The 26,986-nt window shown below is 47.7% G+C and overlaps 1 protein-coding gene across 1 annotated transcript; it reads left to right on the top strand.

The window, feature by feature from the left end:
* Window positions 1–661: 661 nt before the first annotated feature.
* Window positions 662–17,423, top strand: MED9 (mediator complex subunit 9). Its single transcript, XM_082261986.1, has 2 exons — window positions 662–865; window positions 17,009–17,423. Exons 1-2 carry the CDS (start codon window positions 741–743, stop codon window positions 17,223–17,225), a joined length of 342 nt encoding a protein of 113 aa, XP_082118112.1. The 5' UTR covers window positions 662–740; the 3' UTR covers window positions 17,226–17,423.
* Window positions 17,424–26,986: the final 9,563 nt, after the last annotated feature.

Genomic DNA, 26,986 nt, shown 5'->3' with positions numbered 1-26,986 from the left:
CCCAGTAGGCAAACGGTTAAAACACTATTCATATTGTAATAACAATTTTTTTGTTAAAGCGGAGTTCCACCCAAAAGTGGAACTTCCGCTCTTTTGCTTCCTACCCCCCTCCAGTGCCACATTTGGCACCTTTCAGGGGGGAGGGGGGAACGGGTACCTGTTTTTGACAGGTACCCCTCCCCACTTCCGGGAGACGGCGCCGCGGCATTGTCCCTCAGATGTTTGGCCTCCTCCTCCTTCCTCTGCCACCGAGCCAATCCGAATCCGCATCGCGCATTTGGTACCCGCCCGTGAAGCCGTAAGGCTTCACTGCCAGGTTCCCTCACTGGCAATGGCGGCATCCGACAGCAGATGGAAACATCGGCTGTGGTGCCGACATCGCTGGACTCCAGGACAGGTAAGTGTCCTAATATTAAAAGTCAGCAGCTACAGTATTTGTACAGTATGTGTAGCTGCTGACTTTTCTTTTCATTTTTGGAGGGGGAGGGGGTGAGGCTGGAACACCGCATTAACAAAACCGCCCGTTATATCATAGCAGGCCACGGCTTCATCACCATGGCAACACTAATCTCACACACACATCATTGCCTCAGCAACACAAAAGCAGCAGCTGACAGCGCGCGCTAGTGACGCCACCTCAGATGCCCGTCGCGCCTCCGTGACGTCAGTATAAAAGCGACCCACTCCCGGTGCCGACGGAGTGTCGGGCGGGTAGGGAGTGACGCAAGGTCCGTGGGGCCATGGCTACGGGAGGCCCGGCGAGAACGGGAGACGAGCCCGAGGAGGAAGAAGAGGAGGAAGAGGCCGCCGAAGAGGAGGAGGAAGATTACACTTTCCTGCCGCTGGTGCACGACATTATCAAATGGTGAGGAGGCGGCGGCTACCATGAGCGCGGCGCAGGGCCGCAACTGCGCATGCGTGAAGGGCAGCTCAGTGTGATTGACCGCTCTGGCCAAAGACTATAGAGAGGAAAGGGACCCCTAATGGTCAGCTGGGGGCCCTTCTCCAACCAGTATTCTTGTCCTTTACCCTCTACAAGGGGATAGCCTGTGTGTTCATCATGGCTGAGGATTGCATTCAGGTTCCTTGTTATCTTTTAGTTTATTTACATTTATTTAGATCCATTCTTATCATTTAGTTTCATTCTCCCATCACAGGGAAGTCAGCGGAAAATAAGGCCCCGATCGCATCGTTGTGCTGTGATTGCGCGTGCGTGACATTGCAGCGACCATATCATTATGTGCTATTATATTAACCCCTTCCTTCCCACCGGCCCCACAATCCCCTTGTGAACGCAGGGGATTGGGAGGGAGCGGCGATCCTGTGACCCCTGCGATTGGCCTGTGTCACAGTAGTCACATTATTATTATTATTATTAATAAGGATTTATATAGCGCCAGCAATTTACGCAGCCCTTTACAATATTAATTGGGATCCGGTCCCGCCGCCTACGGATCGTTAGTCCGGACAAAGAGCCGTCTTCGCAGGGAGCGCACAGTGAGCGCGCTCTCAGCAGAGAAACATCGGCCGCCTCTGGGACGCGCACCTGCAGCATGTGGGTGTTTAAAGCCCACCCTTTTGGTCCAGCGCACACACTCACCGGACACTTTATTAGGTACACCTTGCTAGTACCGGGTTGGACCCCCTTTTGCCTTCAGAACTGCCTTCATTCTTCATGGCGTAGGTTCAAGAAGGTGTTGGAAACGTTCCTCAGAGATTTTGCTCCATAGTGACATGATAACATTATGCAGTTGCTGCAGATTTGTTGGCTGCACATCCATGATTTAAATCTTCCGTTCCACCACATCCCAACGGTGCTCTATTGGATGAGATGTGGTGAGTGTGGAGTCCATTGGAGTACAGTGACCTCATTGTCATGGTGAAGAAACCAGTGGTGAGATGATTGGATCTTTGTGACATGGTGCATTATCCTGCTGGAAGGAGCCATCAGAAGATGGGGACAATGTAGTCATAAAGGGATGGACATGGTCAGCAACAATACTCAGGTAGACCGTGGGGTTTAAGCGATGCGCGATTGGTACTAAGAGGCCCAAAGTGTGCCAAGAAAATATCCCCCACATCATTATACCACCACCAGCCTGAACCACTGATACAAGACAGGGTGGATCCAGGCTTTCATGTTTATGCCAAATTCTGGCCCCACCATCTGAATGTCGCAGCTGAAATCGAGACTCTCCAGACCGGACAACGTCTCTCTCAGCGGGGAGCGATCACGGGTGTCCGGTGGCAATAGCGGCCGCCGGTCCCATGCATCATCTTCCACGCTGCCTAGTGGGGGTGGAAGGGTGGCACCGGCGGTGCGTGCTCATCCTCCAGCACCACTCCTGTGAACCGATGTACCTGTACGTCGATTTGCGCAGCCGAGCCAGCCTGCCGCAGTATATGTGCAGCGGGCGGTCGGCAAGCGGTTCAAACAATGTAAATCTCACATTTTCTTAGTGTCAACCTGACACTAGGGATCTAATGCCTTGTAACCTGTATATCTTTCTTGTCATTCAATGTCCTTCCACTCTGTGAGGGCGTCCACTGACAAAACTAGTAGGGCGGGGCTAGGACGGGTTTACGGTATGTAGACTCTATTTCCTTTAAATCCTATTATACCTCAGTGAGAGAGCCCAGAAAAGGGATCAGATCATCATCAGCAGTGTTCCAAGTCATTCTGCTGGATATTATGTATTAAAGTGGTAGTATTCCGCTTTTTGACACTTTTACCTACAGGTAAGCCTATAATAAGGCTTACCTGTAGGTAAAATTAATATCTCCTAAACCGGCATGGTTTAGGAGATATTTGCAGTGCATGCAGCCGCTCACGCGATCGGCGCATGCGCTCTGAAGGTCCAGGAGGACCTTCAGTTTTCCTTGCCATCGCGGCTCCGGCCAATCACAGCGCCGGAGCTGCCGAACCCGGAAGAGACGCCAAGGGATCATGGCAGCACCCGCAGCGATGTCCGGAGGTCCGTGTCTGGGCTTCGTTCTAAGGTAAGTAATACATAATGAGCTAGTATGCAATGCATACTAGCTCATTATGCCTTTGTCTTGCAGGTTTTTTTTTTTTTTTTTTTCGGGTTTACAACCGCTTTACGGTGCTAATGCTGGTTCAAAATTTTACCAGCCACTCAATCTGAGTCCATTTGGGGTGATCGATGGAGGATTGCACATATTTCATTGTGGAAGAATTTCCCGACATCTTTTGTTCATCTTTTTGGTTTCTGTGTGGGACCTTTACAATAAAAAAATAAAATTATTTATGCAGCCGTTGATTGCCTGAGAATTATACAGCGGCTTTGGACTTTGCATTCACTGTGTTTGAGTTTTATGCACTTGTATATATTTTTGTTAATTAGTAGATCTAAAATTGTACAAGATACACATACTATTTTGCTTTGCACTTTAATAGTTGCACTTTTTGAGAGTAACTGTTTACAGATTGTATATACTATATTTTTACACTAGCACTTTATAAAGGTAACAGGATTAAGAGTCTGACACATTAATAGATAATTAGTAATTGTCTCTGCCATGCCAGATTAGGAAGTGTAGATCTGCGCTGACCCATCTTTTTCATTCTACAGTTTGAGTTTACCTGCAGCTAGTCGGCAGCGATTGTGTATCCTCATTTCTTGTGACCAAAAATTGCCTTGGCGCTGGATCTGTTGCTGTTTCCAGAATACTATTGAATATATACAATGAATATAACACCCAAGCTCGAGTATTTTCTGCTAAAATGCTGCCAAGAGGAAAGGTATCTAGGAAAGATGGCACTACGCCCAGTGTGCATGAGGTCTTGTTACCGACTGTCTGCTCTGCACCCCCGCACTCACTGTAGCGCTGAGCTGTGGAGGGGACGGGAGTGGCCGGCTCAGGCTCTCAGCAGTTTGCTGAGAATTCAATGTCACAATGAGCCTGGACCGGCTCTGTGACGTCAGCAGACAGCGAACTTCAGCCCGCTGTCTGCTGAAAATGGGTCACAGGAGTGCAGAACGAACTGCACTCCTGTGATTCACAGGAGAAGTACAGCCAGCCAAACAAACTTTGTCTGCTCTACTCCTTTCAATTGCATATTGGTCCTCTGAATTGAATATATATAAAAGTGCAGCACTAAAAGATATATATGTCTTGATCGTATATAAACATTATACAAAACAATCATAAAGAGTCCGTGTAAACTGAAAGTTCATAAAAGAAACAGTCCACATAATTGCAGCAAAAAAGTGTCCATATAAAATCCAGATATCCAAAAAGTGCTTTAAAATGAAGATAAAGAAATCCAGATACCAATCAGTGCTTCAAGTGGGCCGGTACGCCCGGCGTCTAACAACCAGTGAGGTCATCTGAGGAGGAGGAGAGCGAGTCCCCAGCATACACTGCGGAGCCTCCTTCCTCCTCTACTGCGCGAGTGGAGTCTTGGCTCCACCCACCTCCTCCCTCCAGCTACTCCAGGCCAGCACAGCACAGTGAGTCCTGTGTGTCAGCCTCAGCCTAAAAACGTGAGTAGGAGCAGTTCAGGGGACCCTGATATGGAATGGGGGGGCTCTGTGGGGACCCTAATGTGAGGGGGGGGTGCTATGTGGGGTGGGATGGGGGGCTCTGTGGGGACCCTAATGTGAGGAGGGGGGGCGCTCTGTGGGGAACCTAATGTGAGGAGGGGGGGCGCTCTGTGGGGAGCCTGATGTGGGGTGGGGGGCGCTCTGTGGGGACCCTGATGTGGGGTGGGGGGCGCTCTGTGGGGACCCTGATGTGGGGTGGGAGGCGCTCTGTGGGGACCCTGATGTGGGGTGGGGCGCGCTCTGTGGGGACCCTGATGTGGGGTGGGGGGCGCTCTGTGGGGACCCTGATGTGGGGTGGGGCGCGCTCTGTGGGGACCCTGATGTGGGGTGCTCTCTGTGGGGACCCTGATGTGGGGTGGGGCATGCTCTGTATGGACCCTGATGTGGGGTTGGGGGGCTCTCTGCGGGGACCCTGATGTGGGGTGGGGGGCTCTCTGTGGGGACCCTGATGTGAAGTAGGGGGTAAATGAGTCACACATGCAGATATTTGAAGCCCCAATCTCTCCAGAATCTTCAGGATGGATATCCCAATGTGTCACCACAGTTCTGATAGGACCACACCTTGTCTCTGTGTTTAAGCCAGTATGTGGAAGCCAAGTAGTCGTGCAAAACCATTTAAAATACATTTATTCAGAACATTTCAGAATTCTTACAAAAAGCCTACACTGCGGTGCCTGGGCCATAATGGTGGCACCCAAGGGGGGCGGTGGAGCAACTTAGAAAGTGGCCTTGAAAAACTTTTTTTTTTTTTTTTTTGGTAAAGTGGAGAGGGATTACACCTATCAGGTTTGCGGTCTGTGTCCCTGCTAGTGGGATTCACCCTTTCTATCTTTCCTGGTTAGGCTCCATGTACACGGGACGTTGTTAAAAGTCCCTTTGAATGCTGGAATTTTTAGGACGTTTGAAACGTCCGTTCAGTCGCGTTTGTACCCGCATTTAGCGGGCGTTCAGCTGCGTTTGCGTTTAGAAGCGTTCCTAGAGGTCAAAAAAATTATTCCCCTTTAAAATGGAAAAACGCGAACGCTAAACGCGGGTCATCGCGTTCGGACGCGTTCAGACGCGTTTGGACGCGTTTGTGCGTTTGAAACGACGGGAAACACACGTTCGAACGCAAATAATTGCGTTCTAAAAACAGTCCCTGAACACAACTGCCTGCAAATGACTGTAAACGACCTGGTGTACATGGACAGATAAGATAAAATGTAGATGGGTTCAGGGGCTTCTGAAAAAAACGCCTAACTGCTCCTAAACGGCCATTTCCAGCGTCCCGTGTACATGGAGCCTTATTGTTTTTGCTGAGAGTGAAGGTGAAAGAAAACCTCAAGTTTTGGGTTGTCATCAGCACAGGAATAGAGGCGAAATATATCAAATGAGACAGCCAGGGATTCCCTTTCTTTAAAGGGATTTCCACTAACTTCCCATTTTTGGCTACGGGACAGGAAGTGAGTTCAAATGGCAAAAAAAAAAAATGGGTTAGAACCCTCCCTTACTCTGTCCAAAAGAAGAAAAAAAAAGTTTGCCGATGGTTCTACTTTAAATGCAGTGGTTGTCTGTCTGTAGGCTTATTACATAATACTTTGTTTAATGCAATTTCAAGCCTATAGCAGAGCCGCTCTAGACTTATCCTCTTTACCTGGTCCTAGGCTGCTGGGCTTGGCCAGTTTCCCGCAGATCTCGTAAAGTGAGGTAATTTTAGCCTGGTCCAGTTCTGCAGTTTGGATTCTGTGTATCAGATGGATACAGGGAAAAAAGAATGAATTAATTTATCATTCAGTGTTAAGTGATGTTTAATTAAAAGTAACTGTAACTTCACCTCGGGCCACTCAGTGCTTAAATAAAAACATAAAGGTTAATTTTATTTTATCATTAAAGCAAACATGTTTTCCTCATACAGGGCTAAGTTGGCTATTTTCTGTGTACATGGGGCTTATGAAAGCATCAGAATCCAGTAAACTAAAGTGGTTCTAAAGGCTTAACCCTTTTTTTTTCTTTTTTTTACTTTTTAATGCATTCTTTGCATTAAGGTGAATAACCTTCCAGTATCGGCCCTCCTATATACTCACCCGAGACAGATCTTGGTCCAGCACTGTACCCAAGAGCAACAGCACAGCTCTTTCTCTCTCCTCTCTCTCCTCACAGGCACAGAGGCAGCAGGGGGAGCCATTGGCTCCTGCTGCTGTCAGTCTAATCCTGTGAGGAAGGTGTGTGTGTGTTTTGGGGGGGGGGGGTCAATCTGCACTGAGCAGGTGAGTTTAACCACTTTACCACCGGAGGATTTTGCTGTCTTACGTCCAGGCCACTTTTTGCGTTTCGGCACTGTGCGAATTTAACTGGCGCGGTCATGCAACGCCGTACCCAAACGATATTTACGTCCTTTTTTCCCAAAAACCGAACTTTCTTTTGGTGGTATTTGATCAACTGTGCGATTTTTTTACTTTTTGCGCTATAAAACAAAAAAAGAGCGACCAATTTTGAAAAAATATTTTTCACATTTTTTTTTTATATGAAATTCCCCCCAAAAAAATGTAAAATTTAATTTTTTTTATCATTTTAGGCCAATTTGTTTTCTGCTACATATTTTTGGTAAAAAAAAAAATCGCAATAAGCGTATTTTGATTGGTTTGCGCAAAAGTTACTGTGTTTACTAACTAAGGGAAAGATTTCTGTAGTTTTTGGTTTTTTTTTTTTTTTGTTTTTTTTTAACGAGTAATGGCGGCGCCGGCGATCTGCGTTTTTTTTTTTTTTTTTTTTTGCAGGACTGCGACATTGCGGCGGACCGATCGGACGCTTGACTGACATTTTTGACACTTTTGGGGTTACCAGTGACATTACTGCAGTAATCAGTGCTATACATATGCACTGTTACTGTAAAATGACACTGGCAGGGAAGGGGTTAATTTTATTGGAAAAGGAGGGGTTAATGTATGCCTGGTGCTTACTGACGTGTGTGGGGGGAGGTGACATACCATACCTGGCCAATGCACCTGGAAGCTGGAAATCACTGAAGTAGTCACCACTTCTCCAGTAATCTGCACTTGCTTCCAGGTCCTGTGCTTAGTGACTGCCCAGATGCAGCCTTAACACAGGAGGTCAACTTCTTGGCATGGGCGCCATAAGAGAATTCTTTGCATTTCCACAACAATGCAAAGTGTTCTCTTATTGGATGAAGTGGAGAGGTGGGGGTTATGACGACATGCTCTCCATCTCATCCAATCCGGGACCACTTTGTATTCATTGCATTGCATGAATTCTTTCGTCAGTGGGAAGAACAATCATTACACTGGAGTCAATATGGAAAAATTCTCCTTTGGCCCTGGGGGAAGAAAGCCCCCTTGCCTTGTCGACCTTGGGGAAAGAAAGCCCCCTTGCCTTGTCGACCTTGGGGAAAGAAAGCCCCCTTGCCTTGTCGGCCTTGGGGGAAGAAAGCCCCCTTGCCTTGTTGGCCTGGGGGGAAGAAAGCCTCCTTGCCCTGTCGGCCTGGGGGGGGGGGAAGAAAGCCCCCTTGCCGTGTCGGCCTGGGGGGGAAGAAAGCCCCCTTGCCGTGTCGGCCTGGGGGGGAAGAAAGCCCCCTTGCCCTGTCGGCCTGGGGGGGAAGAAAGCCCCCTTGCCCTGTCGGCCTGGGGGGGGGGGGAAGAAAGCCCCCTTGCCCTGTCGGCCTGGGGGGGGGGGGAAGAAAGCCCCCTTGCCCTGTCGGCCTGGGGGGGGGGAAGAAAGCCCCCTTGCCCTGTCGGCCTGGGGGGGGGGGGAAGAAAGCCCCCTTGCCCTGTCGGCCTGGGGGGGGGGGAAGAAAGCCCCCTTGCCCTGTCGGCCTGGGGGGGGGGGGAAGAAAGCCCCTTTGCCCTGTCGGCCTGGGGGGGGGGGGGAAGAAAGCCCCTTTGCCCTGTCGGCCTGGGGGGGGGGGGGAAGAAAGCCCCTTTGCCCTGTCGGCCTGGGGGGGGGGAAGAAAGCCCCTTTGCCCTGTCGGCCTGGGGGGGGGGAAGAAAGCCCCTTTGCCCTGTCGGCCTGGGGGGGGGGAAGAAAGCCCCTTTGCCCTGTCGGCCTGGGGGGGGGAAGAAAGCCCCTTTGCCCTGTCGGCCTGGGGGGGAAGAAAGCCCCCTTGCCCTGTCGGCCGGGGGGGAAGAAAGCCCAGTTATGAACCCCAGTCAACCATTTCAGCATACTGGTCCCTGTGTTTTGCCTCCTTGTGCTGATAGAATAAGCACTTGGCGGGTGTTTGCTCCATACACCAAATGGCTTTCCTGTTGCTGTAGGGGTGAGAGGTTTCATTATTGTGCCTGCACCCACCTAGTTTAATAGTATAGATTTTCACAGATGGCTTCATTACAAAAACCTCTGTTTTCCCAATTTCATATTAGTATTTACTCTTCCACTTCACAGATTTAATTAGTTAACATTGCTAACCAATGGCTATTATGCAAAGTCCCCTCCCCTGGAAGAGCAGTTCCTGAATGCTGTTTTGGACTCTTTATTGTCAATATTTTCCTTTCCAGCAATGGGAAAAATATGTAGACTACAGCTATTATATAGCCAGCAGGGTCTATCTGTGGATGCACATGTACAATCGGTTGGATGCCAGATTGTCTTTTGTTGATGTCCATTTATTTATTTATTTTTTAATTGGACCTCCACAGCTACCCCCTCTACTCCATCAGTAATTCAGCTTCAGTAATTTTAATACAGTTCAGCACATAAATGCAGCTAGAACCATGGGGGAAAGGGGGTGTAATTATGTGTATTGGCAAAACTTTTTTATTCTTTCGTTCTTTGACGGACACAGCTCCTGATCGTGATAACCATTGGGTTATACTGCCCCCTACAGGAGTTGGACACTAGGCAGAAAAAAAATCTCGCTATGTTTATGGACAGTCCCAGGAGGTACGGCTCCCTGCTCGAGCATTGAGGAGGAGGAGGGGGGACAGTGGTCACCTGAGAAGAAAAGCCCAGCTCGGCGCACCAACGATGTCACTCACACAGGGCTGGACATTGGAATCCCGCATGACCTGCTGCCTGCTTTCCGGGAAACCACCGAGACCAGCTGGGGAAAGAGAGAAGGATCGGCCGGCCGGCAACCAGAGCTGCATGTCTGGCGTATCGGGCGATAATCATTGCAGTGAGTGGGCTGGCAGAAGCCCAGGCACCAGGACATGGTTTCTGGTCGCCAAAGGAACCTGGTGCTTGGGGTTTGTCGAGCCCTGTTCTAATCCATCTCCACTCTGTCCAAAACTAAAAAAAAGTTTTTCCTTTTTAGTTATACTTTTTTTTTTTTTTAAATTTGTTTATTGAAACAAAGAAATAAGGCACATAACAAGCCACCAGATAAGCACAGTAAGCAGTAACAGCGTAAATATAGGAAACATAGCTCTCGATCGATACAGACATCATGGAGTAACAGGATATTAGTTATACTTTTAAGGGTGCTTGTAGTGTTCTTAAACTTTTCCTAGAACATAGGCTCCGTAAGTTGCCAGATGAGCATTTACAACCAGCGCCCCATCCACGGCTGCAGCGAAGTCCTCATAGAGAAAGTCTTGGCTATTAAGCGAAGAGGCAACTCCCCTACTCATTCCCTCTGGGTGCCCAAGCTCTGCTCAGTTATTTTATCAGCAATTTTTTAGGGCTCAAGGAGAACAAAATACTATTTTGGCAGTGGGTGGCGAGAGAGGGAACTTGGTTGAAGACCGTTTCTGAGACTTGAGTTTTGGATAGCGTAGGGAATGGTTGAAACGCGGTAAGGACTTCATTGCTGTGTCCCCATGGGATAGATTCACCCTCTCTATTTGTTTTGGCGACCAATGCCACCAGGACCTAAAGTGAAGGGAATTCCAAAATGTATCATTTGTCACCAGAAAAAGCGAGTGTGTAAATCTTATAGTGATGACACATGTTCCGGCCAACAAAACTTTTACAGTCGGGTGTTGGCCAACAAAACGTTTACAGTGGGGTGTTGGACCTATCAATGTATAACTAAAGAAGGCATCCTCCCTAAATGGAACCAGAAAAACTACTAACAATTTGTGGGACTATAATTGGTTGTAAATCGCAGCCAGTGAGCCAATGAGGAGAAAGCAGGAGGGGGGGGGGGAGTGGAGCCAAGCCATGCTCCATACGTGAATGAGCAATGTCCATTCACAGGATTGCAGCTCGGGAACGAGCCTGCTCAAGTCCCCTATAGTAAGTGGTCTGCTGTTGGGGACACTCGGCAGGGGGGGTGGGAGCCAGGACCTCCAACGGGGAACCCAAAAAAGGAGATTTGAGCTGCTCTGTGCAAAACCACTGCACAGAGCAGGCAAGTATAACATGTTTGTCATTTAAAAAAAAATCCAGACTTTAGAACAGGGAACTTCAAACTATGGTCCTCCAGTTGTTCAGGAACTACAATTCCCATCATGCCTAGTCATGTCTGTGAATATCAGAGTTTTCCAATGCCTCATGGGATGTGTAGTTCCGCAACAGCTGGTGGGCCGTAGTTTGAGAATCCCTGCTTTAGAACAACTTTAAATATGTATCTAATAGGAACTCTTACAATGACAATTGGAATGAAAAACAATCACAATTTTTTATTTCCAATATCTCTTTAAAAAAAAAAAAACACCAACCAGTGATGATAAAGAGACCTTCATGTAGGAGACCACAGTCATACCATTTGAAATATAAATAGACTGAATAATATTTAAATGAAAGACTAAAGTCTACGTGTTTCACTGGGGTGTGCGCTTCTTCAGGACTCTTCCGGTCTCATGAAAATGTCACAGGATCTTCCGGTAACTATGAAAGATAATCATCACATTAAATACATGATATTGATGGTTTTTAATTACAAGTGTGATTACAAGAGTTACTATTAGAGGCCTATTTAAAGTCACACAAATTTAGTTTTTCTGTACACTTGTTCTGGTGACAGCTGTCTAAAGGTTTGATGACACTAACTTTGGTGTTTGAAGAATAATCTGTATTTAGATTGCTTTTCAGAGAGCTTTTGACAGGCTGTGAAGAGGAGCCTGCTTTAATCCCTTGAACCCTACACTAGCGCACCGAACACTGTGGCCCCATTCACTTAAATAGGTTGTGTTTGGCAGGTGCTATGTCTGATGAAAGCAGCACGGTATAATTCCTGCCATGGCATGTGTACACTCCCGCCTGCAGCCTCTGCAGGTAAAGGGGGGGGGGGGGTTGTAAAATGCTGCTCAACTGCAGGGTTTTACTGTCCGTCAATGCAATGTAGGAGGGGTCTTTTATTTATTTTTTTGTGCTCCGGACGTTCATCAATCGGTATTGATGGTGAATGCTCTTCATGGGCTCTAATATTTATTGAAGCTTTTTTTACTGATATCTCTTCAGATTCTCCGGCTCATTACACCCTGGTATATGGAGGAAACTGTTGATAAGCGGCAGTTTTTTTTTGTGGCATAAGTAGTATTGTGCTACCGTCTCAATATTTTTTTTTTCCCTGCAATGAGTCAGAGCAATCCACAGTACAAGGGCTCTTGTCAGAACTGCCTAATAAGTACCTCCTATTGATTACTGCTTTATGTCCACAGGTCCTGATCAATCTCTTATTCCGGGGGCAGAGAAGATTGAAGGAAATGACCAAGCATTATTTGATAGACCTGACTAATGTATGCCAACTTTTTTTTTTTTTTTTTGCAAGTGGACCTGTCAGCAGGGCATAGTATAAGCAACTGTGACACTTGTTAATCCCAATTCGGTTCCTAAAGCATCAGTATTATCGCCCAGACTTCTTACAGGCCACAACTGCAGTGCATCTTTATTGCACAAGATTTCCTCCTGTCCTTGATTGGAATTTAAATTGGAGTTTTCGAAGGTAAATCAAGTTCTGATAAACATCCATCAAGGAATTTTCCTACAGGACATGCACGGTTTAATAAATAGTGGTGCCACATTAATTTGCTCATAGTGAGGACACACAGGCTTCTTAAGATTGCTACATGTGATATGTAAAGCCAGATAGGTCTATACCTGACATGTCCATACTGCATCACTCCTTGCGATCCCTTGTACCGCAGAGTGCAAACCAATCAGGCTTCACTTGTATAATGCTGTCATCCTGAGACAGAGCTTTCCGATAGGATGAGAGCGCACACGGATGACCCAACCAAAATTCTGCTGTTCCATCACCGTACAACCTCATTTTTGGATGGGTTTCCTGACCAAGCTGGTATTGCTTTTACTGCAATGAAGGAAAGGGACGCTAGAGACCTGTCTGTTATGGGTTTATAAATTACACTTTTAACCACTATATCCCCCGCAAGGATTTACCCCCTTAATGACCAGGCCATTTTTTTAAATTCGGCACTGCTTTACTTTAGCAAAAAATTGCGCGGTTGTGCTAAGCTGTACCAAAATAAAATTGATGTCCTTTTTTTCCCACAAATAGTGCTTTCTTTTGGTGGTATTTCATCCTCTGCTTTTTTTAGATTTTGCGTTATAGACCAAAAAAGAGCGACAATTTTGAAAAAAAAAAATATATATTTTTTACTTTCTGCTAAAAAATAAAAAAAAAACTCCTGATCTCTCTCTGCCTGTGTGACAGAAGACCCGCCTGCTTTGTTTACATAAGCAGACGGATCTTCTGTCAGTTTCTCTGATGATTGCGGGAGGCCAGCGGCAATCGCCGCCGCTCCTCCCTCTGCCTGACTCCTGCTCCAAGACCGCGTTCACATAATCGCGTAGTACTACGTGAATATGCGCAGCCGAGCCGCCCTGCAGCAGTAAATCTGCATGGGGCGGTCGGCAACTGGTTAATGCCCTTCATTGTGATATCATGTTTGTTACAAAAAAACTGATTAAAAGAGGAGCTCCAGTCTCTGAAGTGAAAAATTACAAAAAGTGTAGCTGCTGATTTTTAATAAACAGCCACTCGCCTGTCTCACGATCCAGTGGTGTGCTTACCCGAGTTGTGTCCTCCTTGTGTCCTCCCTCGCCCGACACCTGGCTGCGACAGCTTGCGGCTTCACGGCTGGGTGGCCCCACTGTTCATGCGTGAGTGGTGCTGCTCTCTCTGGCTGGTCCTGAAGTCTTCTGAACACCTATCATGTGTCCCAGAAGACTTGGGGAGGGAGGAAGGAGACCTAATACAGCCATCACATTTAACTTCTTCACATCCGCGCTATAGCCGAAGTACGGCTACAGCGCGGACTCGAATTTCCGGGAGGCCGTCTTTAAACGGCCTCCCAGAGACAGGCTCCCCGCGCGCATCAGGGAAAATCTGTGTCGGCCGTGTCCCTTGGACACAGCCAATCACAGATCATGGTAAATGGCCAATCAGAGCGGCCATTTACCACGTGATCGGCCCATGCAATGAGAGATGATCTCGTATGTAAACGTATGAGATCATCTCTCATCGCCAGCGCTCCTTCCTCACACAGAGACTGCAGTGTGAGGAAGGAGCAGAGCCGATCAGCCATTCGGGGACACAGAGGAATGTAATCAGGGCACTGATAACCAGTGCCCTGAATACACAAGGTAAATAAAACACACTAAGTGCCCACCATCAGTGCCCACAGTGCCTGCCATCAGTGCCCACAATCAGTGCCCATAGTGCTGCCAGTCAGTGCCCATCAGTGCCTGCTCATCTAGGCACTGATGAGCACTGACTGGCAGCACTGTGGGCACTGATGGTGCTGCCCATCAGTGATCATCAGTGCCACCCGCCAGTGCCCAGCAGTGCCGCCTCTCAGTGCCCAGCAGTGCCGCCTCTCAGTGCCCAGCAGTGCCACCTATAAGTGCTCATCAGTGCAGCATATTAGTACATCCTCATCAGTGCCACCTCATCAGTGCCCATAAGTGCCACCTCATCAGTGCCCATAAGTGCCACCTCATCAGTGCAGCCTATCAGTGCCCCCTTATCAGTGCACATCAGTGAAGGAGAAAAATGTATTTCTTTTCAAAATTTACTCGCGGAAAATAAGAAAAACTTTTTTTTTTTTTTTTTCAAAATTTTCTCTTTTTTTTTTTTTTTGTAAAAAATAAAAAACCCAGAGATGATTAAATACCACCAAAAGAAAGCTCTATTTGTGTGAAAAATGGACGAAAAATCCATATGGGTTCAGTGTTGCATGACCGCGCAATTGTCATTCAAAGTGTGAGAGCACTGAAAGCTAAAAATTGGTCTAGATGGGAAGGGGGTTTAAGTGCACAGAAGGCAAGTGGTTAATAATTGGTACGCTGCAATATGTTTTGTGCTCTAGGAAAACCGCTGCTAATGTCTGAATGCATCGGACAGCAACCCCAACATTTCCAAAGGGTAACCAGTCCTTACTACAGGTCTGCCTGGAGAACTTGGATAGACCTGTAGTAACTCCACAAAGTGGCACGTTGTCTAGTGGCACTCAGACAGGTGACTGAAATTATATTAATAAGATCGATTTATAAATATGAGGACCTTTGAAAAAGGCTCCTTTGCGTAGGCCTCCAGAAGAATGCATATGAAAGACAGTCGCCTCCATCTGGTCAGAGATGTGTATCTAAATCTCACGTTCAGCCAGCGCAGGATAAATTTTTCACTTCAAAACAACAGCATTTACCCAATACGAGGCGGCATCCCACTAATCTATAGAGACGTTCTTCCCGGTATTGGATCAGCAGTTGTCCTACATAGATACTTTGTTTTCCGTTAACGATCTGTTTTTAAAGGATGTGACTTATATCTTTGTTTACATTCAGTGTGTGATATACGATGTAATGGATAAGTGTAAGTGTCTGCTGTGTAATCTCCAGCGTGTCACAATAGACCTTAGCTAGCCTACTGGGTAGTGACTTAAAAGAAAATATTCTGTAGATTTGGAAAACAACGATCTAGAGTTACACTTTTGCTCAAAGACCTTAATTGGCTTAGAAGACTCCTTACATATAGTTACATAGTAGTTGAGGTTGAATAAAGACAACAGTTCAACCTGTGTAGGTGTGTGTGTGTGTGTGTGTGTCAGTGACGATATTCATTCCCCATATCCCTGAATATTGTGTTCTTTGAGATGCACATCCAAAGGTCTTTTAAAAGTATCGATACTCCCCGCCTATACCACCAATTGTGGAAGAGAGTTCCACATTCTTACCGTCCTGACAGTGAAAAACCCCTTACGCAGCTTAAGGTTAAACTGCTTCTCCTCTAATCTCATTGTATGGCCACGTGTCCTCTTACACTCTCTAGACTAAATCGTTTTTTTCCTATGCTGGGATCACCATTGAGGTATTTGTAAATCGCTATTATGTGCCCTGTCGGGCGTCTCTTCTCCAGGGAGAATAAATTAGGCGCTTGTAATCGCTCCTCGTAATTGAGGTCCTCCAATCCCCTAATTAGTTTAGTTGCCCTTCTTTGGACTCTCTGCAGTTCTAGCACATCCCTTCTGAGGATTGGTGACCAGAACTGGACAGAATACTCTAGATGTGGCCGAACCAAAGTTTTATAAAGTCGCTTCACAGCCGGTTTCCTACTGCGCATGCGCGAGTTGCGCTGCACTTTCTGAATGGTCCCGCTGTCTTCTGGGACACACACAGGTCCCAGAAGGCAGTGGGGGGGGAGGAATGACAGACATGACGTAGATCGCCGTGCAGTGATCTTGCCTGGAAGTGGGAGCGGGTACCTGTCAAAGCTAGGTATCTGCTCCCGCCCCCCCCCCCCCCCCCCAAAAAAAAAGCCAAATGTGGCAGTGAGGGTTTGAACAAGCAGAGCTTCTCTTTTTGGGTGGAGCTCCGCTTTTAGGAGTTTTAACCGCTATCTCCTTTTCACCACTCCTCCCACCTGAATTATGGAGATGAGGAGAGGGGGAAGTTTTCAGTGATTCTAATAACTTTCCTGTCCTAGAGCAATAAAGCTGCACCTCCATAAATTCAGTACAGTGAAAGAGCACTGTCACCCCAGGATAGGAAATGTTACTGGCAGGATCACCAGGTGAAAATAGAGGGAATGTTATTCTTAAAGCAGAGCTCTACCCAGAACGGGAAGCTCTGCTTGTTTGCACCCTCAACTGCCACATTTAGCACTTTTTGGGTGGGGGTGAGGAGTGGGTACCGGGTTTATAGGTACCCCCCTTCCATTTTCAGGTCAGATCGCCACAGCGAGCTAAGAGTATGTCCGGCACCTCTTTCCTGCAGCCTTCTGGGACACACACAGGTACCAGAAGACTCGCACATGCGCAGAAGAAGGCGATCTGTGGAGCCCGAAGGCTTCCCTGCCGTTTCCCTTAACTAAGATGCCTGCACCCGAAGCTGATTGAAGAGTGCGCTCGGATGCTGACGTTGCTGGATCCCTGGACAGGTAAGTGTCCCTATATTAAAAGTCAGCAGCTACAGTGTTTGTAGCTGCTGACTTTTAATTTTTTTGGTGGTAGAGGCTGAAGCTTAACTTTTGTTTTAGTTATATTTTTATCTCTGAAGCTGTCCATCTCTTCTAACCCAAACCCTTTCTTTTATTTTGCTTTCAGCATGGACAAAGACAGTCAAGACGTCTGCCACGAGCTGAATGAGCTCAAGAACAAGTTCCAGGCCATGAGGAAGCAGATCAATAACCTGCCAGGGATCGACATGACCCCCGAACAGCAACAGCAGCACCTCCAGAGCCTGCGAGCGCAAGTGCAGACCAAGAACGAGCTCCTGCAGAAGTACAAGAGCCTTTGTATGTTTGAGATCCCCAAGGATTAGACATAGGGGCTTTATTTAAGGTACAGAGACAATAGGAGCTGACTTGGCTGGACACAGCGGACTCTGCTGCATGAGACAATGCTTCAGCTCCAAAGGAGATAATTTCATTGTACACAAACCTTCTCTGTGTCTGCCGTACAGGACTAAATCCCTGCCAGATCATACGTATGGGAAGGCCCAACATGTGCCTTTAGTTTCAGCTCTAACATTTCCATGTAATAAGGGTGTTTTTTAATAGATTGTGTGGAATACACATGGGCAAGTGTCTGTACAACTTGTATCAAGAGGTTTTTTCTTTTCTAAAGCTACAAAAACTCAATGTTATTCAGATCATGTTCTTTAAGCTATTATTAGGTAATCATGAAAATCAGATAATTAAAGGGTGTTAAACGATCTGTGTCAACCTGTATACTTGTACATTGCAGGTACTTGGCTAAGAAGAGTTTTTAAAGGCCTAGAGGGATCCCATGTGCTCAAATGTACTTTTTGTTGTGTTTACTTATACTTTAATAAAATAATTGTGTATCTGATCAGAACTGTTATCACCACTCATCATTCGCATGTTCCTAATTCTGGAACACGGATCTGGAGCATGCATGCAAACCTCTTTGCTGGCCTTTATCCAGCCCTGGGACATGATTCCTCCCCCTGACAGCCAACGGTGGGGCACGATTCCTCCCCCTGACAGCCAAAGGTGGGGCACGATTCCTCCCCCTGACAGCCAAAGGTGGGGCACGATTCCTCCCCCTGACAGCCAACGGTGGGGCACTTTCTCTTTCGTTCATTGACGGACACAGCTCCTGATCTTTATCACCATCTGGTTATACTGCCCCCTACAGGAGTAGGACACTAGGCAGAAAGTCTGGCAACGCTTATGGGCAAATTCAGGGGGTATACTCTCTCTCCCTGCTATAGGTACTAGGTTTTTTTCTGCCTAGTCAGGTGTAAGGACCTAGTTCCTTGCTGGGATCTCTGGTCCTGGCAGTTTTTTTTCTTTTTAGATAGAAATTTTTCCCCTGTTTTTTTCCTGCGAGATCTACAATCAACTGCCGGACTGGGTGACCTGCTGGATAATCTAGATCCAGTGGTCACCCCAGTCTGGCCAGTGAGTGCTCCACGCTAGGTCGGCCGTGACATAGCCCCAGCGGACAGGGGCTGGCCTGTGAGTTAAACGCCTTGCGAGGTTGCATGTGACCAGTGGTCTCGGCCAGAGTCACAGCGTTCCTCCTGGTCGACAGCCCCTCCATTCCGATGGCGAGGGGTTCTGTCTGGAGCGGTGCCCGCCTGGTTCCTGGTATGTTGAGTAGCTGTCCCCACTCCCCCGGGAGGGTTTTGGGGTGGACGTGAGCCACTCCTCATCCCCTGGTGCTGACAACTGGATAATTTCGCCTTCTGATCACCGCTCGTGCAGTACAGATTCTCCTGGTGGCTGCGGTGCTTGGTTTTTGCGGGTTGGTGAGTTTGGTGGGGTCCTCTTCCCTTCTGCTGAGGATTCATTAGTGCTCTGTGACTGGCAATCGGGTGATCTCTCCTCCTGCTCCTCGGGGTCTTCACAAAAGTGTTGGCCCCAGTGCTTGCATTGTTATGCGAATAGGGGGATCGCAGTTCTGGGCTACTTGGACACCCTACTCCTGTGAGCGGAGTCTCCTACTGCTCTGGTAGAAAACCTCAAAATCACCATACGAGCTTGAGGGAGTTTGGCTGAATTCCTAATTTTCAGAAGTCTGCTCTGGTTCCAGCCACAATCTGGACTATCTGGGTCTGACTCTGGACTCGGCCTTAGCTAGAGTGGTTCTTCCTCTGGACAAACTCCAAGGGAATTCTGGCCAAATGGGACAAGAATCCGCAGTCTCTGGTTCCTCCTCGTATTGGCAGTGGTCACCACAAATGCTAGCCTGTTTAGTTGGGGAGGCGTCCTTGACAAATAATCTCGCTCAGGGGATCTGGACACTGAAAGAGTTCAGACTACTGATCAATGTCTTGGAACTCCGAGTGATCAGACTGTGTCTGGCCCATTGGACAGATCCTTTTCAGGGCTGGTGGCTTATGTCAGTCACCAGGGGGGCACAAGAAGTGTCCTGGCAGGTCTGGAGGTAGCCCGCATTCTAAGGTGGGCAGAATGGTTCATTCCAGCCCTCTCTGCCGTATACATTCCCAGGGTGGAAAACTGGCAGGCGGATTACCTTAATCGGCAGGTGTTGAACCAAGGGGAATGGTCTCTTCATCCGTAGGGGTTTCATCAGTTGTGTCTCCGGTGGGGCATCCCCGAGGTGGATCTGTTGGCTTCCTGGTTTAACGGAAAGGTGCAGAGATTTGTGGCTCGGTCACGGTATCCGCTGGAGGATGCCACAGATGCGCTGGTGGCCCCATGGGGTCATTATCGTCTGATTTACATCTTCCTTCCTCTCAAGCTTCTGCCAAGACCTCTACGCAGGATTGAGGGAGAAGGGATTACGGTCATCTTAGTGGCCCTGGACTGGCTTGGTACGCCGATCTGGTGCAGCTGGTCGCCAACGTTCCTTGTAAGCTTCCTCTTGGAGGATCTGCTGTCCTTAGGACCAATCTTCCGTCCCGCTTTACAGTTGTGAGTTGGTGTTTCCAATGCTGTTAAAAGCTAGAAAACCTACTTCTAGGAAGATCTACCGTAGTACATGGAAGACGTACATTGCGTGGTGTGAGTCTCTTGGGGTTCATCCTTGCTCTTGTTCAAGGGCTGGGATCTTGACCTTCCTTCAACGGGGGGTTGAGCAGAAACTGGCCTTGAGTACTATCAAGGGTCAGGTTTTGACCTTAGCGATCTTATTTCAATGACCTTTGGCCACATACTTCCTGGTGCATACTTTTCTTCAGGGAGTTAGGCACTTGACACCTCCAGTGCGTTCTCTGTTGCCTCCTTGGTACCTTGGTTTGAGAATCTTTGAGAGATTCCCCTGCTTATGCTGTCCCAGAAGGTGGGCTTTTTGGTGGCTTTCAACTCTGTGCAAAGGGTGTCTGAATTGGCGGCATTATCCTGTGGTTCACCTTACTTGGTGGTTCACAGAGAGAAGTTTGGTTCTTTGCCCCTGTACGTCGTTCCTTCTAAAACTTGTCTCTGATTTTCATTTGAATGAAGACATTGTGTTGCCTTATCTGTGTCCCAGGCCAAAACATCAGAAGTAAATTGCCTTGGATGTGAACTGGGCAATTAGGGTGTATCTGGCAGCTTTGGAGTCTTTTAGAAAGTCGGACTCACTATTTGTGCTCACGGATGAGCCTCGGAAAGGGTTTTCCGCAGTCTCTGTGACCATTTTCAGATGGATCAGACAAACGGGATTCAGGCCTATTCCATCGGGGGTCAAATTCCTCCTTTCCCTGTCAAGGCGCACTCTTCTCAGGCGCTTAGTACCTTCTGGGCCTTCCGTCATTATGCGTTAGTGATGTAGGTTTGCAAGGTGGCCACCTGCTCACGGGTGCACACTTTCACAAAGTTCTATAAACTGGATGTGTTGGCATCTGCAGATGCTTCTTTTAGCCGCAAGGTTTTGCAGGCTGCTGTTTAGAGGACTTGATCCTCTTTGAGGGTGTATTGTGTTTTTTTTTTTTTTTTTTAGAAGGGCTCCAGTTGTTTTGTTTGAGCTCCTGTTGCCTGGTTGGCTACTGTTTTTAGTCATGTGAATTTTTTGCTGTTCCCATGCCTCATGTTTAACACTGCTTTGGGACATCCCAATGATTATGAAGAGCAGGAGCTGTGTCTGTCAATGAACGAAAGAGAAAATGGGATTTTTGACTTACCGTAAAAGCCATTTCTCTGATGTTCATTGACGGATACAGCACCCACCCCTCTGTGGAGTTGTAACTTTTCTGACACTGCTTGTAACAAAATTGAGTATCTATAGCAGAGAGAGTGAGTATACCCCCTGGGACTGCCCATTAGGCATAGCCATTTTTTTCCTGCCTAGTGTCCTACTCCTGTAGGGGGCAGTATAACCCAATGGTTATGAAGATCAGGAGCCGTGTCCGTCAATGAACATCAGAGAAATAGATTTTACGGTAAGTCAAAAATCTCATTATTCCTCCCCCTGCCAGCCAGCGATGGGGCACTATTACTCCCCCCTACTGGTAGCAATTATGTTATTGTCTTACCCTTACCAAGCCGCAGACATTTTCTCCTACTGACCACAGTCCAACCCCCCTAATGTCTGAACGACCATAATCTGGCCCTTTTGTTTAGAATGTTTGGAGACCCCTACTTTAACCACTTGCCGACCGCCCCATAGCAGATTTACTGCTACGGGGTGACTTTCTGTGCAGAATCGCATATATACATGTGATCTTGTACTTTAGGTATAGGGGATGTGAGTGTGTGCTGCTTCTGCTGTGATTGGGTACAGCAGAAGCCAATTGATGGGTGTTGGCAAATGGATGTCCATTGCTGATCGTTGAGGAGAGAGGTTGGACCAAGCTCTGCCTATGTAAACAATGAAGAGCTCTGTCCTGCCAGCAGCCTTGTGATGGATGTTCAGTAAAAGCACCGCACCAGTGTCATTTGTACAGCATCAGTGCATATTTTTAGCACTGATCACTGTATTGGTGTCAGTTAGTGTCAAATTGACCACTGCTATATTGCAGTACTGCTGAACGCCTCCATTACTAGTATAAAAATAGATACAAATGCCACACCAGGCAGCCAGTAGTAGATGGAGCAGCACAGGCTATGCACAGCGCATTGATGATTTCACCTTTTACTTTTACAAGGTAATATCCAGGTATGCAAAGGCATTTGGTGCATGCAAAGTGCACTGTTTAACAAAAAAAAGGAACACTTTTTAATCAGAGAGAGTATAGCATCAATTCAATTAAACTCATTGGATATTGATTTGGTCAGTTTAGTAGCAGAGGGGGTTGTTATATTAACAGGTACACTAGATGGGCAATAATGAGATAACCTTCAAAACAGGAATGATTTTACAGGTAGGGGCCACTGACATGTTTTTTCCCTGCTCATCTTTTCTGACAGTTTTTTTTTTTTTTTTTTAACTAGTTTTTCATGTGGCTAGGGTCAGTGTCACTACTGGTAGCAGGAGGCGATACCTGGACCCTAAGGAGCAGGGGTATTGAATTAAATTTCACGGAGGTCCGATTAGTAAAAATTTCTTCCAGCAGAGGTCCAGATTGCATTTTTTGCGTGATGACTCGGATTCTTTACATCACAGCCCACTTGTGCAGGCATGACAGCCCATTCATTTGAATGGGCTGCTGTGTCTGCGTTTTCTGCTGGGAAAAAGCCCTGGCACATTTTTAAAAATGCAGTCGCATGGAAAGGGCATGGTGCGTTTGCACCATGCTATTTCCATGTGTGGGAAACCACACCTTGTATTTCATTGCGTTTAAGAGTCAATGGTACCCCTGCACGTTTTCTGTGCAGCTGCTTATCCCCCTTCACATCGCCCCCCCCCCACACACAGCACTGTCCCGCTTCACATCACCAGCCCCCCCCCCCCCCCCACACACACACACACACACACACACACACACACACACACCCAGAGCACTGCCCCCTTCACCTATCCGGCCAACAGCACTGCCCCCTTCACCTATCCGGCCAACAGCACTGCCCCCTTTCACCTATCCGGCCAACAGCACTGCCCCCTTTCTCCTATCCGGCCAACAGCACTGCCCCCTTTCACCTATCCCGCCAACAGCACTGCCCCCTTTCACCTATCTGGCCAACAGCACTGTCCCCTTCACCTATCCCGCCAACAGCACTGCCCCCTTTCACCTATCCCGCCAACAGCACTGTCCCCTTCACATCCCCCAACAGCACTGTCCTCTTCACATCCCCCTCACAGCACTGTCTCCCTTTACATCCACACACACCACTACCCTCTTAACATATCGCCCCCATAGCATTGCTCCCCTTTACATGAATCCCCACATACCACACTGTACATGACCCCTGCTCCCCAATCATCCTTCACAGCCATGTCCTCACTTCACTCTCCTACCTTACACACACAGAACGGAGTGCAGGAGGTGGGACAATCTCGAGAAGGCAGAAGAACAGCAGCCCTGCAAGCGGAGAGGCAGACGACTGTGTGACTCCCAGCCAATCGCCTCCCAGCAGCCAATCACCTCTAACCTGAAAAGTTAATTCAGGCAGCTGCCTCTCTCCATTCAATGCTGGTCCCGCCCCCAGTCACAGTCCCGCCTCCGGCCATCCACCCTGTTCTGCTATGACAGCAGCAGAGGCAGGCAAGAAAACCAGCAGCTGATTGCGGCAGTCCTGATAGAGCAGCAGCTAGGGCCGGAAACGGGCCGCCATTTAGTGATGCCTGCTATAGAGGTAGCACAGGCAGTCCAACTCCTCCACGATGGAACATCAATACGTGCCGTTGCCAGAAGGTTTGCTGTGTCTCCCAGCACAGTCTTGAGAGCAAAGTGGAGATTCTAGGACAGAGCCAAATAAGGCCCTTAACCCATCAGCAGGACCGGTATCTGCACCTTTGTGCAAGAAGGAACAGGATGAGCATTGCCAGAGCCCTACAAAATGACCTCCAGCAGACCACTGGTGTGATTGTCTCTGACCAAACAATCATAAACATCCTCTACTGGGCCCTGTGCTCACTGCCTGGCAACGTGGAGCTTGACTGGAATTTGTCATTGAACACCAGAATTGGCAAGTCCACCACTAGCGCCCTCTACTTTTTACAGATTCATCCTGTGCACAGGTGACAGATGTGAAGGATTGTGGAGAAGCTGTGGAGACCCTTATGCTGCCTAGAACATCGTTCAGTATGACTGGTTTGGTGGTGGGTCAGTGATGGTGTGTGGACGCATATCCATGGAGGGATGCACAGACCTCTACAGGCTAGACAATGGCACCCTGGCTGCCATTAGGTATTGGGATCAAATCCTTGGACCTATTGTCAAACCCTATGCTGGTGCAGTTGGTCCTGGGTTCCTCCTGGTGCATAACAATGCCTGGCCTTATGTGGCAAGAGTATGCAGCCAGTGCCTGGAGGACGAGGGAATTGACACCATTGAATGGCCCCCACACTCGTCTGACCTAAATCCAATAGAACACCTCTGGGACATTATGTTTCGGTCCATTTGATGCTGCCAGATTGAACCTCAGTCTGTTCTGGAGCTCAGTGATGCCCTGGTCCAGATCTGGGAGGAAATACCCCCAGGACACCATTCATGGTCTCATTAGGAGCATGCCCCGACGTCAGGCATGCATACAAGCACGTGGGGGCCATACAAACTACTGAGTACCATTTTGAGTTGCCGCAATGAAATTTCAGCAAAATGGACTAGCCTGCTGCATAATTCTTTCACTTTGATTTCAGACCTCTGTAGGTGATCATTTTCATTTCCATCAGTTGATGTGGCATCCTTTCATTCCTAACACATTCATTACCCAGTCCATATCAGTGAAGATATCCAGCATGATATTTTTTCCTATTGAGATCTGATGTGTTTTCAAAGTGTTCCTTTCATTGTTTTGAGCAGTGTACATTTATATCCCTTATGGCAATTGAGGAACATATTTAAATTAGATTTTTTTTTTTGTGCCTGGTGTTCAGCTTTAAGAAACAGGAGGGATCATTTTGGGAGGGAAAGGGCAAATTATTGTCACCACGTCTTTTTCTGCTTATATTTAAAAGGGAATCATGCTAAGTAGCGGAGAAGCCTCTGATGGAAGAATCCACTGTCAGACCTCCATGCCACATACTGCTTGGGGGTGTAGTTTAGCTTCTGTTCAGCATCAGTGAGTGAGCTATAACCACGTGGGTGTTAGTGCTTTTTTGAATGAGCCCTAAAAAGCCGATGACACCCATCCTGTGTGCTGAGCAGCTGATTGCTGCATCTGCGTAGGTATGTACAGGCTGCCTGCATTCAGCTCCAAGGTGAATGCAGAGGCTGCAGCAGCTGCACAGAAACAGACACGTCAAAACTGGTGCATGGATCAGAACGCAGGCAGTGTGCATTCAGATCCGTGCACTCACTCCTACATGCATATCAAATTTTGACATGCAGCTGCTGCGTATGCAGATGTACTGTAGATGCAAAAAAACGTGGCTCAGCCCGGAGGATGTTTGTCAATGCCGTTCAAATGAACCCTTAAAATGTTACTGAACCCAGGAGCCTGCATTCACTATATGTAGTCTCCCACAGAACATGGAAATGCAATTATTTTAGTAATATAGACTGCTAAATACCTTTTCTCATCATCTGTATAAAGCAGTCTCGTGACTTTTATATCAGTGTCTGGTTAAAGCTTGTTGGATTTTTCATTCTACTCTGACTGTCCTATGAGGCTACAGGACCCCTGATCCCCTGTCATGACAGTGCTGATTGGCCCTGTGCTGATCACATGCACCCTCCCAAGAAAAAAAAATAAAATAAAATCTCTAGCAATTCCCACCAAACTGAGCATGTGCAGAGTGCCCCCAAGGCTCTGTACTGTCAGGAGATGGATTGGGGACAGTGGAAGAGGAGGATCAGAGAAGACAGGATCTAATGTCCTTTTTAAACAATGCAGAAGATTTATCCCCTAGGTTCCACAGTGAGTATAACAGGCATGCTTATACACATATATACACACTGATTTTACTGTTGTGGGTTTAGTAACACTTTAAAGTGGTTATAAACCTCAGACATAATGTGAACAAAGCATATCCCTCTATAGTGTGTACTTGTCTAAATTTAGAGCACTAAGTATAATTTCTGTCTGCTTCGTTCCTTTGCTATCGGCATGAATCACTTGTGACAAGTTTTCCTAATACCAAGAGGAAAAGGTGACATCAGGGAGCTCCAACAGATTGACAGCCTCATCTCTGTTCCTGTTTGCTGTCTGATGGGGGGGGGGGGGGGTGGGGGGTGTCCTTTCTTCCTCCCCCTCCTTCCTCTCCAATCAGCTCTCAGAACTCTCCTAACTGAGCACTGCAGAGTGTATTATCAGCTCTCCACCCCATTTTTTTCTGATAGCTTAGACAAGCTTTAAAAAATTCTGCATTTTGAACTAGTGACCAACCGACATTGGTTTTTCGTTACCGATATTTTAGCCAACTCATATCAGTATCGGCCGATATTTTTTTTTTTCTTTTTTTGACCGGTACTTTTGTGGAGGGATCTGGGGGTCTAAAAGACCCCAAACCCCTCCTGCACTTAAAAGCACTCAAAACCCCGAGTTTGGCTGTTTTGAATGCTGTAATTTTTTTAATCTGGCGCCGAGTACCTGGAAGTGATGTTACTCATGACATCACTTCCGGGTTTTTGCATTGAGACCCGATCAGAGCCCAATGCGGCTTTGATCGGGTCTTCGGCGGCCGTGCACGCTGGTTGCCCGGGTCCCCCGGTGGGATGGGAGACCCGGGCGAGCCCCGGGAGGGAGGGGGGGGGCGTCCCCTCGCGCTCCTTATAATGACAGCCGAGCGGCTTCTCAGCCGCATCGGTTGTCATTACAACAAGACAGCCGACCATCTGCTATGGACGCCGGTGTAACGTTAGAAATCCATACCCCATTGAAATCCATACCCACGTCACTTCTTGTCAGGAACAGCTGAGCAGCGTAGCAGTGCGCATGCTCACAGCCCTGGAAACGTCATTGAACAGCTGAGGAGCTGACAAGTGCGCATGCTCGGAGGGTATGGATTCATCACGGTAGTGTGTGTAACGTTACACTTGCGGCGGTTACATTAAAACAGCTCGACTGCAACATGGGTCATCTCCGCTCCTATCCCTGTCACTTTCTTGATCTCGGCTAATAAATATAAAAG

The sequence above is a fragment of the Pelophylax lessonae genome, assembly GCF_965119305.1.
Source record: "Pelophylax lessonae genome assembly, chromosome: 6".
In the NCBI taxonomy this organism is placed as follows: Eukaryota; Metazoa; Chordata; class Amphibia; order Anura; family Ranidae; genus Pelophylax; species Pelophylax lessonae.
This window is presented reverse-complemented; position numbering and strand designations above follow the sequence as displayed.